Consider the following 22,451-nt stretch of genomic DNA (forward strand, 5'->3'; position numbering starts at 1 on the left):
CACTTGGGCTACTCTTTTACCAACAAATAGTGGGATTGACCGAAACGTATAACGCCCCCACGTTTGAAAGGGCGATCACGTTTGGTGTGACAGTGATTCGAACCCGCGATCCTCAGATTACGAGTCAAGCATCGTAACCACCAGGCCTTGGCGGGCGATCCACCCATCACTAATTGTTGGGATAGATACTCTTTATTAAAGTAAAATAGGATTTGTGGTAACAGTATAATGCCCGTGACTCTCAGACTGCGAATCAAACTCTCTAACCAGCAAGCATTACCAGACCTAGTCTGAGAGTTCAAAGTTTGCTGGTTGTCGCTATAAAGCACTCTGCAGTTTGTGGCTGTGGTTGCGCTATAGAGTTGTAGTTAGATCACACTGACATACTAATCACGTCAAGGGATCGACAGTATTGAAATAGCTCTTTGTGCAACTGTGCAATTCTAAATAAACAAGAAATTGATTTAAAATTAAATTATAAATATTTCACAAGTATTTAGTATTAATAAGATCTTAATTAAAGCATTCCTAGAATTTTCTTGCCCTTGTTTCTGGTTTTTCTCTAATAATATTATTTATTATAGTACCTTTTTGGCAATATTTATTTAACAACTTGTATGAACATGTCAAATCTCACGAATTTGATTTCACTGGCTCACGGACTTAGTTTTTAAAAAAAGAATTGGCTGTTTTGAATTACGCGCAAAGCTACGCGACGGCTATCTGCGCTAGTCGTCCCTAATTTAGCAGTGTAAGACAAGAGGAAAGGCAGCGAGTCATCACCACTCACCGACAATTCTTGTGCTACTCTTTTACCAACGAATAGTGGGATTGACCGTGACATTATAACGCTTTCCACGGGCCTTTAAAAAAGAAATAATTATATATTATTTTGTGGTTACAATTTTTTAAATTTAGACACAATGTTTGCTTGTTTTTGAATTTCGCACAAAGCTACTCGAGGGCTATCTGCACTAGCCGTCCCTAATTTAGCAGTGTAAGACTAGAAGGAAGGTACCTAGTCATCACCACCCACCGCCAACTCTTGGGCTACTCTTTTACCAACGAAAGGTGCGATTGACCGTCACATTATAACGCCCCCACGGCTGAAAAGGCGAGCATGTTTGGCGCGACTGGAATGCAAACCCGCGACCCTCAGATTACGAGTCGCACGCCTTAACACCCTTGGCCATGCCAGGCCGTTTAGAGACAAAATATAAATAATATTGGAATATTAATTCCTGATTTATAGTTAGTTGTTTAAAATGTTTAATTGTTATAATATAATTAACGACCTGTCCCTGCTTTTACGGTGGTGGTTTATCAGTAAATATGAGGGCTTGTGTATTTCAAATTTGAGATTCAATCCCTTTGATGGACATGATACAGACAACAAAGAAATAAATAAAAATACAATTGTAGCCTGCTATTTAGGTTTTGCATTTTGTTGACTGTAGTGTTCAGAATTCATGGTTTCTGTCCCGTTATCACTGAAATAAATAAAAATATAGCGCTCCGCCTTTTGGTTCTTGGTTATGTTATAAAAGTAACAGCCAAATCTGTCTCTTGACAATAAGTGTTGTTTATCAGCTGTTTTACCTTTTGTCTGTCACTTTTAAAAATTAGTCCCTCAGTGGCTCAGCGGTATGTCTGCGGACTTACAACGCTAAAAACAGGCTTTAGATACCCGTGTGTTGCTTTGTGCTTAATCCAAAACAACAACAACTTAAAAATTAAAGCTACCATAAACAGCCCTCATGCAGCCTTTGGCGAAATTCAACAAAGAACACCTTATAAACGCCCTGCATGACCAAGCGTGTTAAGGCGTGTGACTCGTCATCTGAGGGTCGCGGGTTTGCACCCCGTCGCGCTAAACATGCTCGCCCTTTCAGTCGTGGGAGCGTTATAATGTGACGGTCAATTCCACTATTCGCTGGTAAAAGAGTAGCCCAAGAGTTGGCGGTGGGTGGTGTTGACTAGCTGCCTTCCCTCTAGTCTTACACTGCTAAATTAGGGACGGCTAGCACAGATAACCCTCGAGTAGCTTTGTGCGAAATTCAAAAAACAAACAAGCCTTACAAACATTATTTTCAAGTTTTCTGCTTGGAAACCTCCCAGCACCATGTCGCATTATTAAACTCCATGGTTCAGTCCTGATTAACTATTTTTACCTGAATACTTTTTTTCTTTTAAAAAAGACTCGTGAATAATCTTATTGTAGAAAGTAATGGCAAAAGTTAATAATGTTATGGTGATTTACGGATCAGTTAAAGCTGTAAGAATAATACCACATCACGGCGATATCTAAGGTCAAAAACGGACTGCGGTGTTAACATATTGTATCTTTTCTCGCGCTCTTATGTGACACTAAGGTACGAGTTGAAAAAGACTCGTGAGAATTCCCACTAGGTCGTAAGCAAAAACTCGTGGAACAAATAGCAGGTGTTTGCATTTCAATGTTCACGCTCTTCCTAAGTTATAAAACTACACCACAAGAGGGATTTTTTTATTATTCTGATAATGAATAGGTAAATGCCTAAAAGTGTTTTTTAATAGGATGACGTTTGTTCTGCTTATACATGCTATGTATAAAATTAAACACAGAGAGAGGTAAAACAAATGCACATTATAACACATAGAAACACCTTAAATTGAGACTTTCTTCGATATTATTATGTTAACAGAATATGTAAGAGATATTCTCACAAAGCACTTTGCACCCTCTTATCTACTGAATGTAGGGCAAAAATATGAAAGTAAATGCGTACGAGACATTTCGCCTTGCTTCTATTGTTCCAGCAGTGAAAGATGTTAGTTTTGTTTTTAAATTTCGCGCAAAACTACTCGAGGGCTATCTGCATTAGCCGTCCCTAATTTTGCAGTGTAAGACTAGAGAGAAGGCAGTTAGTCATCACCACCCACCGCCAACTCTTGGGCTACTCTTTTACCAACGAATAGTAGGATTGACCATCAAATTATAACGCCCCCCAGGCTGAAAAGGCGAGCATGTTTGGTGCGACGGGGATGCGAACCAGCAACCCTCAGATTACGAATCCAAATATATTAGAGCTACTATAGTAATATAGGGTGAATAACGTTAAGAATGTACCTGTGTTGGAGACTATGAAAACAATTTTCGCTGCTTTTTTAACCAATAAAATAATTTGATTTCAACACTGATAAGAAAATAATGTTCCAAGACCGTATTATAACGATTCACAATTGTCGTGTTGTACAACAGTGTTTCCAAACCGATGTGACTGAGTTCGGTCCTGCTCTTAAACCAGCGTAATTACAGGTTCTCAATTTGAGCAATTTTACGCTTAGTTCGAATGCCACGTCAGCTACTTTTTGTTCTTGTTTTTGTTGTTGTTATTATTCAGACAGCTGCGAATAAATTTCTGGCCATAATGTTAGACGAGTGAGATAGAGGCATCGGTTTCTTTTGTTACGTAAGTGCAAAGGTTCCCAATTGGCTACCTTTGCGCTGTCTACCAAGAATAATGAAATCTTGGATATTTAGCATTGTAAGTCCGTAAAATTGCCGCTGACGTAATGGGACAGACAAAAAAAAAATTAATCGGAACACTCCAGAAATGAGTCAATACAGAAACAGAGTACACAAAAAAAGCAAGGATTTTGTAGTTGGAATAACTTTAACTATAACAGTTATATATTTTTTGATCGCTATAACAACGTAGGGCCAGCATTGTCAAGTGGCTCAACTCGAATCGCCGTCACACCAAATATGCTGCCTTTTCAGCCGCGAGGGCGTTATAATGTGATAGTCGATCCCACTTTTCTTTCGTAAAAAAGTAGCTCAAGAGTTGGCGATGGGTGGTAATGACTAGCTGCCTTCTCCCTAGTCCTACACTGCTAACTTAGGGATGGCTAGCGAAGATAGTTCTCGTGTAGCATTGCGCGAAATTCAAAAACAAACAAATAAACAAAACATAGCAACAGATTCACGCACACAGTAATCTGCACTTTAACTCATTTAATTTTGTCACCTAATTGATAATAAACAACAGATCCACGTTTTACAGCTCAAGTATACAATAATATTGTAAAGGTTAATACAATTAACTGAAAATAACATTGAAGTCAAAATAGAAGTTATATAAAGTCAATCATACTGAAAGGTATTCTGAACAAACAAAACGAAGATAACTTGACATTCTAGTTTTATAATGGGATTAAACTAGCGTTTTGCTAAAAGTTTAAGGTTTAAATCTATACAAATGACTAACTGTGATTTTATTCAGTCCTTTGCTGGTATAGCGGTAAGTCTGCGGATTTATAACATTAAAATCACGCGTTCGATTCCCCTTGGTGAACTCAGTCGATAGCTCGAGATAGCTTTGTCAAATGAAAACACACACGTATTTTGTAAAATGTTCTTTTTGACACTAAATAACCCTTTCTTTGTATTTTATTTATCTACTTTTAATGATTTTGAATGTAGCGCCATCTAAGGACAAACGTTGTAATTAGCGTTGTTTGTATAAGAAGTAGAAATTATTATAAAACTCGATTCTCTTATATGCTGACAACTGCCTGTCCCAAAATATTTAAAACATTGATTGATATTTTACTTTTATTTAAAGTTGTTCATTATTAGCTTAAAACCAGTTTCGCTAACACTTAAATAACAGATGGCGTAACTTGCCCATAAAAAATTATAAAAATATTCGGAAATACTTATATCGTGTCTCGTGTGTGAAAATACTTACATTTGGGATATAAAAATTCGAATATACTTAAAAAAATATTTTAGTGTCAAGAAGTAATAATTAATAACAATAACAAATTGACCTACGAAATTTCATGGCAAAAATAGAACAAAATTGGATTAAAATTCTTCATAGATGCAGGTTTTACCGAATAGATTTACCCAGTACAAAATAACAATTAGAAAGACTTTTTAAAAGAGAAGTAACCTCAGAAGTGAACTTACTAACGGTATAGTTACAGATAGTATACTACAAGTGAGCTTATTAAAGGTGTAACGAACAATAGTATATTACCAGTGAAGCTAAGTCGGGGTCGTTATATTGTGTCATACAGAACCAAATATCCTTTCTAGACAACATGTGTGATGTTAAATTAGGGTCATGAAACTATTATACAGTTACCAGTAGGCCAAAGTAAAGATTACATTCTATAAAGTTGTCATTGTAATTTTGACTCTTGTTTCATTATTTTTTGTAGCAGGATCCTAAATTCATTTTTAAACTTATAATTTTTAATATTTGTTTAAAGATTTATCGTTAATATGGGTGATTTTCGCTTAGGCCAGGCATTGCAAGATGGTTAGGGCGCTTTTCTCGTTGTCTGACGTCATGACTTCGAACCTACCGTTCCACCAATCATGTTTGCCCTTACAGCTCTGGGAGCGTTAAAATGTTATAAATCAGTCCCTTCATTCATTGGTAATAGAGTAGCCCAAGAGTTGGCGGTGGGTGGTAAATTTGGTGGTTCATTAGGAACTAAATTAGGAACGGCTAGCACAGATAGCCATCGTGTAGCTTTGCGCGAAATTCAAACCAAATTTTCTGGTTTAAAACATTTATTTGATTTGGATATTGAGATAAATGCATGTTCTGCAGCTACTAAAAACGTTTAGTTGTTTTATTGAGTCTAAAACTTCACACAGGCTCTCAGTGTATCAGAAAATTGTTTGTCTTACACTTTTTAAATCTTTCTCTTTGCACTTAAGTCTGTTGACGTTCTTTACTTAAAGGTTTACTTAAGAATTAAAATTAAATGTTACAAAAAATAACATCAACTAATGATTCAGGTTAATATTACACTCGTTTTTATATAGGATTCAGTAAGTTTTTTAGTTAAAATTAAGTACGTTACAGATGTGCTCCTATTTCTTTTGTCCTAATGACAAAACCGAACTGAAAAGTAAGGGCCCGGCATGTCAAGTGATCAAGGCGCTCACCTCGTAATCCAAGGGTCGCGAGTTCGAACCCCCATCACACCAAACATGCTCGCCCTTTCAAATGTGAGGGCGTTATAATGTGATGGTCAATCTCACTATTCGCTGGAAAAAGAGTAGCCCAAGAGTTGGTAGTGGGTGGTGATGACTAGCTGTCTTCCCTCTAGTCTTACACTGCTAAATTAGGGACAGCTGGCGCATATAGCCTTCGAAAAGCTTTGTGCGAAATTCCAAACAAACTGAAAAAGTAAATCAAACATTTGTAGTTGAACCTCAAAATGAACTAGCTGCCAATTTTTATTATGTCTTTTATCAATATTAATGTTTAATCATAAGGATTTGTACTATTGGACTTAACAATCAATAAATAGATTTTACTGTGTCGCATCTCCCGGTTTATTTAATTATTTATCTTCCCCATTATCCTCATTTAAACAAAATAAAACTCTCATTCATTAAACTAATTTATTATCGCGAACGCAGTGCCATCTAGTACTTGATTTGATTATTTGATCCTTTTTAAACAATAATAAATGAATCAAATCAGATATAACGAAAGGTTTCACCATAAAAAACACTACACTGTATTAAGCTTAACATTACAGATGTGATCATTACAGAACCTATCGGCTTGTTAAGTAAATTCATTTAAACCTTTTAACCATGAAGTTACTTGTAAGTCCACGACGCTCTTCGTTACGGGTTCTCTAAAAACATATTAGAAGTAAACACGATAAAAAATAAACAAAAATATTGCCAATATGAAATTAATATCACTAATTACTGCTGGGGTCACCAACGTGTTTTACGTACAAAATGATTTATTACACGCTTGTTTATTTGTTGTTGTTTTCAATTTCGCGCAAAACAACTCGAGGGCTTCCTGCACCAACCATCTTTAATATTGACGTAATAGACTAAACTAAGACAGCTAGCTAGCCAACAGTACCTACCGCCAGTAGGTCCCCACGGTTTAAAGGGCAAGGACCTTCAGCGACAGGTTTGGTACACGTAACCTACAGATTAAGACCCCTAACCATCAGGTCTTATTTCAAGAATTTTCCTTTGGTTAGCTCTTACACTGAATAAGAGAGAACAAGCGAATATATAATTATGATGCCATCTATGACCAACAATATTTCAACCGCATTGGCAGTGAACAACATAAATACAAGTCAGTAATGCAAAGATTAAAGTAACTGTAGTTCAAAACTGCGCTAATTTATTTACATTTTACTGAGTAATTACGATTTTGCTGTATTGTTTTGTTTTTGGTTTTGCTTTCTTTCAAAACTTGTATGCTGTATTGAAGGTACGAATGTCCCCCTCAAAGCGTTACGAAGTACAAAGTATTACTGAAGTCTAAGAAGTACAGTTTTACCATCAAAGGTCCATAAATGTGAGTATGTTTAGTATTTTTACCCGTTGGACATGCTTAGCTTAGCCGTGGATCAAAGAATTGCTGAAACAAATATTAAAGTTGTAAATTCATTTTTACAATTCATAAATGAAAATAAACAACACGTACATAAAAATGTTAATAATAGCATAGATCAACACTTTTAATAAGAATTTCAAATACACCATCGAGCTATGTATTATGCTATTTTTATTTGCATATAAACACCTATACAAAGTATTTCACTGACAGCATAAAATGTTTAAGTAATTTAAGTACTAGCAAACAACTGACAAACTTGTATATAACTGATTCTTCTCATTGTTTAGTTATGAGTACTAGCAAACAATTGACAAACTGATATATAACTGATTCTTTTCATTGTTTAGTTATGCACATATATCATAAAAGAAAGTGAATATCTTTGGTCAGAATTTCTGTTATTGAATCGTCTAAGCAATTTAAATAACATGTCTATTATAACTATTTAACATTTGACTTAGTTTCACCATAATAAGTGTAAGTTTATTATTAAATACACTGGCAAAAGTTAGAGAGTGCAGAACACAGTAACAATATATTTTAACACAGTGCTGTTCGGATATTCGTTTATCATTCGTTTAAGGTATGTTTGATCATATATAGGTAGCCACCTCCCTTTTATTACAGAGAGGGCCTAAGATATGCTATCATCTCCCTCACCACCTGTTATATTAATAATATTTGTAATCAACCTGTTGTATGGTTTTAAAAACGTTTTTCAAGAAAGCTTGTCACACGGACCCTATCAAATAGTCACTCCCTAAATACCTATCAAATAGTTACTCCCTAAATACCTATAAAATAGTCACTCCCTAAATACCTATCAAATAGTCACTCCCTAAATACCAATCAAATAGTCACTCCCTAAATACCTATCAAATAGTTACTCCCTAAATACCTATCAAATAGTCACTCCCTAAATAACGTTCTGTAACTGCCCGTGTGTTAATTGAATGTATTTATAAATTACTTTGAAAAAACGTTCCTATTATACGTTCAACGAATCAGAAAATAACTTACAACAAAACGTTTACCAATCATCTGTCCTGCTTGACCGATGTAGAGAGTGGAGGCGCTGTCAAACACGAGCTCTTTAGGAATCCGGTTATTTTCCACTTGACCATAGTGTTCACACTGAAAGTACAGATGTGCTTCGTTGCCACGCACCCGGAACGCTAATCTGAAAACAACCAGAAAATAATTCTAATACGTGTTGAAAATAGAAATAGTTTCGTACCTTCGCAACCATGATAACCGTTGTGTCTGTAAAAGAGAATGTTCAGATTACAAGTAACAAACCAGGAAAATTTAGGGATTGGATTTAGAAATAAAGTAAGTAATACAGAATAAAAGTAGTAAGTGATAGATGTGTTTTATACATATCTGCGAGAAATCATTAACAATGTGAGAACCAGCACATTAGTTCCGAACATAGGAGAAGGGGATTAGTACGGGTCAACTTGTAATGATGTGGTAATTAACAAGAACACAGAAGAAGAGGATTAGTACGGGTCAACTTGTAATGATGTGGTAATTAACAAGAACACAGAAGAAGGTGATTAGTACGAGTCAACTTGTAATGATGTGGTAATTAACAAGAACACAGAAGAAGGGGATTAGTACGGGTCAACTTGTAATGATGTGGTAATTAACAAGAACACAGAAGAATGGGATTAGTACGGGTCAACTTGTAATGATGTGGTAATTAACAAGAACACAGAAGAATGGGATTAGTACGGGTCAACTTGTAATGATGTGGTAATTAACAAGAACACAGAAGAAGGTGATTAGTACGGGTCAACTTGTAATGATGTGGTAATTAACAAGAACACAGAAGAATGGGATTAGTACGGGTCAACTTGTAATGATGTGGTAATTAACAAGAACACAGAAGAATGGGATTAGTACGGGTCAACTTGTAATGATGTGGTAATTAACAAGAACACAGAAGAATGGGATTAGTACGGGTCAACTTGTAATGATGTGGTAATTAACAAGAACACAGAAGAAGGGGATTAGTACGGGTCAACTTGTAATGATGTGGTAATTAACAAGAACACAGAAGAAGGGGATTAGTACGGGTCAACTTGTAATAATATGGTAAACAACCAGATTTCAGTACAAGAAGAGAGATGGCGCTCTACAGAACTGTGCGAGTTACTTTATCGCTATTACAACTTTATATTAAAGTCGAACAATTCCATGCTTGGATTAGCTCAAACCTCGACATTATCAGCACAGGAAGATAAAAGTCAGGTAGACAAGGCGTATTGGGGCGTTAAAATAACACTGGAAGAAATTAAAACACGTTACATTATAGTTGGAAAATGTAACATATGAAAGCAGAATATGTGAAAGTTTTACTTACTTAGCCCAATTTCCAATAAATTCTGGCACAGTAAACGAGGCCCAAACTTGCGAAGAAAGATGCATGGTTACGTCAGTGTAGTGTAGACTAACGTTGACGAAGTTGTTCTGTAAACTTACTATACTAATACCCAACTGTACAATAGTCTCAGAAGGATTCACGACTGTAAAAAAAGGACAACAATGTAGTAATACGTTAACAATAAACATCGTAATAATGACACAATCTGTACAATGTTAATATAGTACAAATAATTAAAACATGAATATTTTGTTGCGAATGTTCGAAAACTTTCCTTGTTTCATAAATCCTAAACAAATTTATTTTACTTTATCATCTATCCACTATTATTCGATTAACACGACACGCACAAAAAACAGAACTTTTACACTTAAAAATCTTTTCTTTGGTGTTACGCCTAAATCGTGGTTTAATATTTTGAAATTCTTGAATCGACCGGACACGAAACGAATATTTAAGTAATTAAAACGAGAGAAAATAAAAAATTAAAAAGTGAATGTTTGAGTTTACCAGTAAATATGAATGCTTCGGAGTCGAGACGTTCCAGTTTGATGGTTGTTAAAATGGAAAAGTCCCGATACATTTTGTTTGGCAGATATAGTCGGTAGGGAGCTCTAATCTCTGCATTTTCTGTCACTCCGAAGGCGGGAAAACCATCCAATCCTTCAACGTAATAAACCGATGACGACTTAAATGGAATTTTTATGGTTTCAAGAAGATTCAGGGATTCGAAGTGATCTAAATAAATAATAATATAATACATACAGTCATGTGAAAAAGTTAGTACACACTATGAAAGCCTGTGTATTTTTGTAAAATTTTTGAATATATAGATATTTAATCTCAATTGTAACAATACTGAGAGATCATAGAAATATAACTAAATAATTAAACCTGAAGAAAAGACTTTTCAAGTTCTTCTGTAAATGTAATTCTACAAAAACTGTATATTCATACTGAGGAAAAGTTAGTACACCCCCACATTTATTCCCACTCAAAATGGCTCAACTTACATACAGGTGTATCACACCAGGTACACATGATTAGAAGATTGTTACTCAGCATTTTGAATGAGGCTTGACCTATTTAAACCTCAGACATTTAGTTTGTTGTGCTCCTGACTGTTGAAGTGAGAGTGAGCACCATGGTGAGAGCAAAAGAGCTGTCTGAGGCCTTCAGAAAGAAAATTGTAACAGCTTATGAGTCTGGTAAGGGATTTAAAAAGATCCCAAAAGATTTTGAAATCAGCCATTTTACTGTCCAGAAAATAGTCAACAAGTTGAGGGCTTTTAAAATAACTGCCAGCATGCCCAGGTCTGGTCATCCAAGCAAGTTCACCCCGAGAGCAGACTGCAAGATGCTAAAAGAGGTCTTCAAAAACTCTAAAATGTCATCACGGAACCTTCAGCAGGCTCTGGCTACTGTTAATGTGAAAGTGCATGCCTCTACAATCAGAAAGAGACTGCACAAGTTTAACTTGCATGGGAGGTGTGCAAGGAGGAAACCTTTGCTCTCTAAGAGAAACATCAAGGCCAGACTGAAGTTTGCCAGAGAGAATGTAAGCTAAGACCAGGACTTCTGGAATAATGTTCTTTAAACAGATGAGTCCAAACTTGAATTATTTGGACACCAGAACAGAGGACATGTTTGGCGTAAACCAAATACAGCATTCCAGGAAAAGAACCCCATACCAACTGTAAAGTATGGAGGTTGAAGTGTCATGGTTTGGGGCTGCTTTGCTGCAGCAGGACCTGGACAGCTCACAATCATAGAATTCACCATGAATTCTCCTGTGTATCAGAGGGTGCTTGAGGATCATGTGAGACCATCTGTACGAAAATTAAAGCTTAGCGGAACTGCACCCTGTAACACAACAATGACCCAAAACATACCAGTAAGTCTACCAAGGACTGGCTGAAGACTAAGAAATGAAGAGTCCTGGAATGGCTGAGTCAAAGCCCAGATCTCAATCCCATTGAGATGCTTACCAAAACGAAAACAAGTAAAAACAAACTACTTTATATCAGTTCAGTATAACTTTCTTACGAAAAGGAAAACAGGTAAAAAACCAATTGCTTTACATCAATTCAGTATAACTTACTTACAAATGAATAAGCAACAGAAATCATATCAAGGTGAAAGACCACTGAAACCAAAGGTCATTAAATGTATTCAGTAATAGTTTCTTACGAGTTTAGTAGCAATAATAAGTTATATAGAGTAAATAAAAATTGCAAAATGAAAAACCTGCAGCCAGAGATCATAAAAAAGTAATGAAACAAGACTGAAGTGTGTGCGTTATTTACCCAAACTACAAACTTCTATTTTGTCTATGCTGTTCCATTGAATTGTTTGTTTGTTTTTTAATTTCGCACAAAGCTACTCGAGGGCTATCTGCGCTAGTCGTCCCTAATTTAGCAGTGTAAGACTAGAGGGAAGGCAGCTAGTCATCACCACCCACTGCCAACTCTTGGGCTACTCTTTTACCATTTACCGTCACATTGTAACTCCCCGACGACTGAAAGGGCGAGCATGCTTGGCGCGACGGGGATGCAAACCCGCGACCCTCAGATTACCAGTCGCACGGGACATTACATAGAATTACATTTGATGTAGTCAAAAGAGGGATTCATAATTTGAGTAAATAATATCTATAGTATCTCCAGGTTGTTTCCTTACTTTAATTTGTAATCTTTATCTACAGGTTTTTATATTTACATTTTTTATTTATCTTGTTTTTCGGCTACACTATAGGCTACAGATTACTTGATATAGTAGCTAGCTTTCTACATTATAATGATAATAAACATAGCTAGTAAGTAGCTGAAACCGTACGTGATGATTTACTATAGCTATTGACTATTTGATCGTATTAGTTCTAGATATAAAATATTAAGCTGCAGGTGGAGATTGTCATGGAGATTTGTTAGAGGACATAGTCAGCATTTATAGTTTTTGGGTAACTTATTTCTCTCTATATAGTGCTTACCAAAGGGGAAATATATGCTTAGACTAGGACACGTATCCAATTTAATAGCATAAAAGCAGCTTTTTCAATTAAAAAAATACCCTTAAATCATCACTTCAAATAAACTTTCGTTTATTTTAAAGCAACTATTATACGAATAGCAGATAACAGCTTTTAACGTGAGCTCCAACAGAAACACTCAAAGTTTGTTTGTTTGTTTGTTTGTTTTTTTAATTTTGCGCAAAGCTACACGAGGGTTATCTGCGCTAGTCGTTCCCAATTTAGCAGTGTAAGACTAGAGAGAAGACAGCTAGTCATCACCATCCATTGCCAACTCTTGGGCTATTCTTTTACCAACGAATAGTGGAACTGACCATCACATAACGCCCTCACAAGGACGAGCATGTTTTGTGCGACGGGGATTCAAAACCGCGACCCTCAGATTACGAGTTGAGGGCCCTAACCACCTGGCTATGCAGGGCCCCACTCATAGTTTCCCGTGTCTTTTTACTCAGTGTCTACTTTTCGGTTTGTTTCTCTCAAAAACAGTAATAAATTGTAATTATTGTTTTTTGTTTTCATATTGTGTAGCTTAGTTTATTTTGAGAATTTCACTCATCAGAAATTGGCTGTTACAATAAAGCTAAGATGTAAGAGCACAAAAGGTAAAATTAAACAAAATAAGAATAACTTTTATAAACTTTCTGTAACTTACACTTCAGCGGTTCCTGTTAAATAACACCAGTAAATAGTATTACGTTACGCCCGTATCCTGTTTTATTAACGCCTGGATGCCACGTGTGTTTATAGCTGTGTTTATTTAAACTGCCTACATGACATCCATATCGTTAAAGGCCTCTGAGGACTAGACTCGTGTCCATAAAATTTAAAACTCGTGTTCTGATAAACAGATGTGACACTGAATCGAACAAACACCACTATTTCCGTTATTTCCCGAGTAATACCCCATCGAATCAGAGATGTAGTGGTGATATTTGACAAAAGATGAGAATCATGTCTCGAGGTTTGTATAAGATAACCATAAATCACGATATAAACTTCAATACTTTCCCGTGTGTCTCATGACTGGAATACAAAAACGCTATGTTCCACAGAATGCTTTAAGAGTCATTGTTTCCACGTGTTTTATTTCTAGGATTGTGGTTATCAGTAAAAGGTTCACATAGTGGGATGTTACACTAATCTTACAACTAATGGAAGGTGATAAATCGTTATAACTAAAGATACTATCATTCCAATGTGCACAACTAAGCTGCAAAATGTATAGCATTACTGGTGTCATTGCTATCATTGTAACGTACATAAATACGTCGCAAAATGTATAAAATTGTAGGTGTCAGAACTACCATTCCAATGTACATAAATACGGTACAAAAGGTGCAAAATTGTAGGTGTCAGTACTATTATTCCAATGTACATAAATGTGGTACAAAACGTGTAAAATTGTAGGTGTCAGTACTATTATTCCAATGTACATAAATGTGGTATAAAAAGTGTAAAATTGTTTATATCACTACTATAAATTCGAATGTACATAAATATAGTACAAAAGGTGTAAAATTGTTTATATCACTACTATAAATTCGAATGTACATAAATATAGCACTAAAGGTGTTAAATTGTTTATATCACTACTATAAATTCGAATGTACATAAATATAGCACTAAAGGTGTTAAATTGTTTATATCACTACTATAAATTCGAATGTACATAAATATAGCACTAAAGGTGTTAAATTGTTTATATCACTACTATAAATTCGAATGTACATAAATATAGCACTAAAGGTGTTAAATTGTTTATATCACTACTATAAATTCGAATGTACATAAATATAGCACTAAAGGTGTTAAATTGTTTATATCACTACTATAAATTCGAATGTACATAAATATAGTACAAAAGGTGTAATAATGTTGATGTAGAAAAGCAGAAACATATGGTTATGGTTGTAATAAAAGTCAGAAAACACCACCATTAGTGACCAATGGCGAAATTTATTAATGCATGAATGGAAGTCGTTCAGTGTCGTAGAGATCTCGCGCCTCGAAATTACTTTAAAAACGCCACCTTAAGTCAATGTTCTAGATATAAATAACAGTCATTTAAGAAATTAATATTCGAGTTCTAATTAGGACGGGCACAACCTGAAAATTGCATGTTTTACAACCGTTAAGTCTATTGACCCATTTCGTGCAATAAAACATTTTGATTGGTACGTAATGTTACACATCTTAAAGCATGATTTTAAAGTTTTATAGTGCTTGTTAAAACTATTTTAATAATCGCAAGATGGCGGTATAAAGGGCCAGTTGTGGTAACAAGTGATTTATTTGGTGTTTGCAAAGAATGAAAGCCACACAATGTGTGCTGTGGCTATTGCGAATATCGAACCGTGATATTTAGCGTTGTAAGTTGTCAAATTTGTTGATTAACCAATGGGGGACATTTCATTTTACGTGTGGTTTACTAGTGATTTCTGCGATACAAACACTTGTTGATATATATATATATATTTAGTTTGAGTAAAACAGTAAAGGGAACGAGTGAGACGCTTTGTTTAATGTGAACTATTTAATGATTTAAAACATTTGATTATTTACAATAACCAACATTCCATTTCTATTAATATTTTTCCATAACAAACAGATTTACACCCATAAATGATACAGTTTTTTTTACTGTAGCACAAACATTCAACTCGTAATTTACTGTAGTTACCAATATGTAGGTTTGTTTTTTAAACATTTCATGCTCTCAACCCACAGCAGTTCGACATGACCAATTAGTTAGGGCCTTAAAATAGTATTCGGAGGGTGGCGGGTTCGAATCCAGTATCACCAAATATGCTCGCCCTTTCAGCCGGGGAGCGTTGTAATGTCACGGTCAATCACACTATTCGTTGGTAAAAGAGTAGCCCAAGAGTGGCGGTGGATGGTGATGACTAGCTTGCCTTCCCTCTAGTCTTAGACTGCTAAATTAGGGACGGCTAGCGCAGATAGCCCTCGAGTAGCCTTGCGCGAAATTCATACAAACTATTTTAACAGTTTGATGTTCTCGATGCAAGAAGGTGACTCTTATTTCTTTAGGTCAGCGGCGCACAAAGTCCGGCCCGCGATGTCCAACGGGAAAGTCAAATATAGAAAGTTCACGCCTGCGCGAAGCGTTATAAAAGAATATGCATTAGATTAGATACTGGATGGTTCCATATTTGTGTCGAGCAATAAAGAAAATTTAATAAGCAAATCTTGTTAATGCATAGAAATTTAATCATTGGCACAATGACGTAATATTTCCGTAATTACGAAATCTCACGCGTTCCAATTGTTCTTCGAGATTTACTTACGAGCCTTATTTTGATATTATTTGGTAAGAAAAATGGCAGTTAATTGTAAAAGAAAAGTTGACGACAAAAATCGGCAGTTTCATGATGATTTGACTGCGCAATACTGTTTTGTTTGATAACAGAAGAACGTGATTTGTCTTGTGTCATTCGACAGTAGCAGTGGCGAAGGTATCCAATATAAAGCGTCATTATGAGTCGAAGCATAAAGATTTTCACAACGTTGTCGGTGATGAACGAACAGCTCGAATTGAATCTCTGCGGCGGTCGTTGAATCACCAGCGGAAAGTTTTCTCAAAGCAGTCAGCAGATTTAGGTGCAGCATGTGAGGTCAATTACAATATTTCGTTGATGATAGCGAAATCTGGCCGACCGTCCACTGATGGTGATTTTGTCAAGCAATGTATGATTATTGCATCAGAAAAGTTATGTCCGGAAGCAGTTCGCAAGCTACAGACGGTGGCTTTGAATCGCATGACAGTTCAACGAAGAGTTTCACACCTCTCAGCAGATGTGACAAGGCAGCTTACAAATAAAGCAGCCAACTTTGTCTACTTTTCTTTGGCAGCAGACGAGTCGACTGACATCATTTCAACAGCACAGCTACTAGTTTTTGTTCGTGATGTGTCGTCATCGTTTGATATCACAAAGGAACTAGTCGGCATGGGTTCCATGAAGGGTCAGACAACTGGGTCTGCTCTATTCGAGGAGACAGTACGACTGTGTAGTAGTGTTTCATTGGATTTCACGAAAATGGTAAGTGTGACAACTGATGGAGCATCAGCCATGACCGGAGAAAGTAGCGGGTTGGTAGCGCTGTTGAAGCATTGAGGGAAGCAGAACAGACAGTTGGTGAAGTTGCACTGTATTATTCACCAACAGACCTGTGCAGTAAAGAACTTGTTTTTCAGGCACTGATGGCATTAATGACGAAAACCATTAATTTCATCAAATCACGAGGGCTCAATCACCGTCAGTTTCGAAGTCTTCTTGAAGAAATTGATTCAGACTATGGTGACCTTGTGTATCACTATGAAGTATGCTGGCTGAGTCGAGGGAAGATGCTCAGAAGATTCTGGAAGTTGATTGATGAGGTGATAGAATTCCTCAGAAGCAAGAACAAAGACACAGAAGTGATTTCCATGACTGATCCAGCATGGCAAGCTGATATGACCTTTCTGGTCGATATGACACAACACTTGAATGATCTAAATTTGAAGTTGCAAGGCAAAAATCAGCTTGTCTGTCAGCTCGCAAATCACGTCTCAGCTTTCAGGACAAAGTTGCAGTTGTTCCGGCTTCTTCGTGCACTTTCCCACTTTTCAGTCACAACTACAGAAGAATCAGGACATTGACACACAAGTTTATGTTGGGAAACTAGATACCTTGATTCAATCCTTCAACTCACGGTTTCATGACTTTGACCAATGCAGATTATTGATCAAACTTTTTGCTGATCCGTTCAACAACATTTCTTAGAATAATGTGCAAACTCTTTGATGTAACCATTATTTGTGTGTTCTTAAATGTGATGTCCATCTTGTGTGAAACAACTGTGGAACGATTTTAATCTTCACTTTTTTGTGGCCCCCAACGGTTACAAAAAGTCTCTTTGTGGCCCCTGACTCAAAGAGTTTGTGCACCACTGCTTTAGGTGTTCGAGCTGACTGATTAACTAAAGCATTCAAGATATTTTTAGGCCTGTGAATGAAGTACATCGTACATAATAAATGTGATGTATCCCTTAGACTTTGCAAAAAATCCAGATCCCAAATTTGGAATATGCTACTGTTTAGATGTACCTGAACGCTTTTCATATTAATAATGGAGTCTATGACTTGTCTCATTATGTTCTCTCTTTTTATTCATTAGGATTGAAGGATCTTGATTATAATTTTATCTATGTAAATATATCAATGTGATTCCGCTAACTCCTCGCACACTGTTTTGTCCAGTCACCACAAAACTTAGCATGGCGACTTCTACGGCCTTCAGAAGTAACATGGAGAAGTCCAAGTTCTGTGTATCGTATCGTGAAGCTATGTTTCGATACGTCAATACACCGTACGATACGATACGAAATTTGGCAATCTTTTAGTAAACATTACATGTTTTGTACAAAAAGTCCCCCAGTGTCACAGTGGTATCTCTGCGGACTTATACCTCTAGAAACCGCGTTTCAATGCTTGTGGTGAGCAGAGCACAGATAGAACTTTGTGTAGCTTTGTGTTTAATTCCAAAAAAAAGTTTACAGAAAAAAAACAGAATTTCTAATAAAGTACTTTAGCTAAAAATGAATGATTCAATAAAAGAAGATGAGTACTACATGTTGTCGTCATTTATTTTATCAGAAACGTTACATGCAAAGTAACTTCGAGAGAATTTCCAATATAATTCGTGTTATTTCGCGGTGCAAAAGAGGAAGGCGTATTCCGTTACTTTATGTTTAGAAATGGTCTGTCACGGCCAGGTGTGTTAAGGCGTTCGACTCGTAATCTAAGGGTAACAGGTTCGAATCCCCGTCGCACAAAACATGCTCGCCCTTTCAGTCGTGGGGGCGTTATAATGTTACGGTCAATCCCACTATTCGTTGGTAAAAGAGTGGCCCAAGAGATAGCGGTGGGTGTTGATGAATAGCTTCCTTCCCTCTCGTGTAGCTTTGCGCGAAATTCAAAAACAAACAAACAAAATCCTATGTTTAAAAATTAAAACCATGAATTTAATTTGAACGATCTAACAGCATTTTAGTGGTTATATTATATTTGGAAGTTTGCTAGTGGCAAAAGAAATAAATTATCTCCAAATTGTCCTTCTGACTTGCTTCATTACTGTTCTGTTATATATACGATCTTTGTTTCAGTAGTCCTCTATCGGTAGCAGTCTCGAGAGATCTTCAGTGCTGACAATCCTTGTGTTACCAGGTCAACAAGGTCAAAAACAGATAGAAGCACATTTTCTTAAAAAAATGTGATGAAAACTTAAAGGGAAATTATTATATGATGAAAAACATATTACAGGTTACACTTTAAAAGATAACGTACTAATCGCTTTCAGACACGTTAATAAACACACACACACACAAACGGTTAAACTCAGGTACGTAACAGGTTTGTAACAGTTAATAAGTTTCCTCATAAATTAGTTTCAGAACGGTTAATAAAACCATATATAAAACATATTTAGATAGGATAATAATCCTGAATTCTATGTGTCAAATTATCACTATTGGCGAATACGTTACAGGATTGTACACATGGTCCTGAATTTCGAAGCTGGCACCCATAATTATACTCTGTTAATATCGAGAACTGCTAGATAAATTGTTTGTTTGTTTGGATTTCGCGTAAAGCTACACGAACGCTACCTATGCTAGTCGTCTATTTTTAGCAGTGAAAGACTTGAAGCAAGGCAACTATTCATTACCACCGCCCGCCAACTCTTGGGCTATTCTTTTACAAAAGAATAGTGGGATTGATCATTACATTATAACATCCCCATGGCTGAAAGGGCGAGTATGTTTGGTGTGGAGGTGATTCGAACCCGTGATCCTCACATGAATTGTTGATCGCCCTAACCACCTCGCCATGCTGAGCCAACTTGATAAATAAACACACGAAACAGAAACGAGTTTAGACAAGTTAATGAACTGAAATACAGTGTTGGAGCGGTTCAAGTTGAAAATGTCTAAGTGCACTAATTTCATCAATGAGCATGTTTTCTCTGATTTCATTCGGATTTACAACACTAAAATCAGGGGTTCGATTCCTCTCGGTGGACACAGCAGATAGCCCGATGCGGCTTTGCTAAAAGAACGACACACACAAACACACAATCTAATTTCAAATATTTCTATCAATTCTCTTGTGTAACGTTGAAAGTGGAAAATTTTCGTTCTTCAATAATATTTTAGATGACTCAGTTTTGTGATTGGTTGTGTGACACATAATGCTAAAGCCTATTTGTCAGCTTTTTTACTCACGACAGTAAGCCTTCACGATTTTTTATTCTTACTGAAAGAGATCGATGGAACATCAACCTTTCAGTACTGGGTTGATGTTTTATCCACTTTTGATGAGTGTAAAAGTTTGTTCAGTGGGTTTACAAATCAGCTTAATTTTACACCATTTCAAAACATGCCTACTTTGTTTGATATCAGAATTCAATAGGTTAGCATTAGATGAGTACCACATCTTAATCCATCTCCAGTTGTTTGATTCACTTTGTTGTTCAGATTTTGAATTTTGTTAAACGCAACACAAAAATCTCGATAGATAAATCAGGTTGGTTGTGTTGGTATAAATCAGGTTGGTTGTGTTGGTTGGTTTTGGAATTTCGCACAAAGCTACTCGAGGGCTATCTGTGCTAGCCGTCCTTAATTTAGCAGTGTAAGACTAGAGGGAAGGCAGCTAGTCATCACCACCCATCGCCAACTCTTGGGCTACTCTTTGTACCAACGAATAGTGGGATTGACCGTCACATTATAACGCCTCCACGGCTGGGAGGGCGAGCATGTTTGGCGCGATTCGGGCGCGAACCCGCGACCCTCATATTACGAAGATAAAGCAGATAAAAATTCTCTTAAAATATGATTGATTTCGACACTATTTGGAAATCATGTTTTTCTAACTAGTTTTTTTTCACTTTGGATTGATGAATAAGATAAATTAACACGTATTACATTTTCACTTGAAATGTGTGGTATAGTCATGAACAAAGTCATGAACTTTTCACTATTCAGACATTGAAACAACTTGGGTGCACACACACACACATATATATTTAGGTTTTATATGTTTGAAAATTTCCATGTGCTCCTGTAATGAGGAAAGGTACTTAACTATGTCACAATGAAACATTACAGTTGAGTTTCAATAACGTAGACTTGGCTGACTTGCGTCATAGCGAAACTAAAAAAATACCACTTAGGACTGTGCTCGCCATCTTTCAAGCTAAGCCTTGATGTTGGCACCTTCTAACATTTTACTTTGATAATGGCATAATGAGAGAACACCACTGAATCAATACTTTTATCGAACGAAGCTACAAGTTACTGCTTAGTTCGCAAGCTCTGAACATTTGTTGTCGAAAGACTTGAATGTCGAATAACTCACAACGGAAAAAATACTGCTCCCAGCACGGAAATTTTTGGTAGTAAAAATATATTAATTTCTAGCTAGTGAGAATAGATTAACTGAAGACTGTACAATGAAAAAAGCCAGATTAATAAATGTGAATGTCAAGGCTATATGACTACAGACAATGTCCAGCCAGAAGCAAAATCAAAGCCTAAAGGGTTTTTTTGTTTGTTTTGAATTTCGCACGAAGCTACTCGAGGGTTATCTGTGCTAGCCGTCCCTAATTTAGTAGTGTAAGACTAGAGGGAAGGCAGTTAATCATCACCATCCACCGCCAACTCTGGGCTACTCTTTTACCAACGAATAGTGGGATTGACCGTCACATTATAACGCCCCTACGGCTGAAAGGGCGAGCATGTTTGGCGCGACGGGGATGCGAACCCGCGACCTTCAGATTACGAGTCGAACGCCTTAACACGCTTGGCCATGGCGGACCTAAACCTAAAGGAACCAAACCAACCATGACTCGTTCAATGATACAGACAAAAGCTCTAGTTTAAAACAAAATTAGTGACCGTGGTTAAACTTGTACGATCTAAAACGTCACACAACCAATCGAATGTCTGTTATACAACACAAACATATATTGATTATTGTCTACCTTAATTTTGAAGTATTTTTATTTTTACTCTGCCCCCTAGTGGCACAACGGTATGTCTGTGAACTTACAATGCTGGAAAATGTGTTTCGATACCCATGTTGGATAGACTATAGACAGCCTATCATGTAGCTTTGTTCTTAACTATAAACAAACAGTTTTTAGGCTAATAACTAAAAGTTTCATTCTCTTTGTATCTACAAGTTACAAAGCATTTCATCCTATCGGTTTCAGAAGATTCGTAAGAGCTAAATCTCAACAAATTCATTTCGTTTATCAGTTTATTTTTTAAAAATCATATTTTATTCTTTAGGAATAAAGTTTTACTTGGACATTTTTAAGATTTTTTTAAAAATCTTCTTTTCGGTAAGCTTCTGGAACTCAGGTATATATTTCGTGAAAACAAACTTAGACATTAATAGTATAACCAATAAATTTATATATAAAATAAAACATAATCTGAGGCTTGTGAGAAAAGTAAATACATGTAGTTTCTAATCTAACCCAGAAAACTAAAGAGGCTTCAAAGGTTTAAATATCTTACTGGTACATACGGTGCACATGAAATAAAAAGGACGGGTCTTCTACATCCAAATAACTGAGTATTC

The 22,451-nt window shown here is 36.3% G+C and overlaps 1 protein-coding gene across 1 annotated transcript in view; it reads right to left on the reverse strand.

Moving 5' to 3' along the window:
• Nucleotides 1-7,680: 7,680 nt before the first annotated feature.
• LOC143232201 (collagen alpha-1(XV) chain-like) overlaps nt 7,681-22,451 on the reverse strand; it is a 46,014-nt gene continuing 31,243 nt past the window's right edge. The window contains exons 2-4 of the mRNA XM_076467354.1: nt 10,288-10,515; nt 9,757-9,919; nt 7,681-8,568 (exon numbers count right to left, since the gene is read on the reverse strand). Coding sequence (XP_076323469.1) covers nt 8,385-8,568; nt 9,757-9,919; nt 10,288-10,515 — 575 coding nt within the window. The 3' untranslated portion in view covers nt 7,681-8,384. The remainder of the gene's footprint in view (nt 8,569-9,756; nt 9,920-10,287; nt 10,516-22,451) is intronic.

The sequence above is a fragment of the Tachypleus tridentatus genome, chromosome 1 (genome assembly GCF_004210375.1).
Source record: "Tachypleus tridentatus isolate NWPU-2018 chromosome 1, ASM421037v1, whole genome shotgun sequence".
In the NCBI taxonomy this organism is placed as follows: domain Eukaryota; kingdom Metazoa; phylum Arthropoda; class Merostomata; order Xiphosura; family Limulidae; genus Tachypleus; species Tachypleus tridentatus.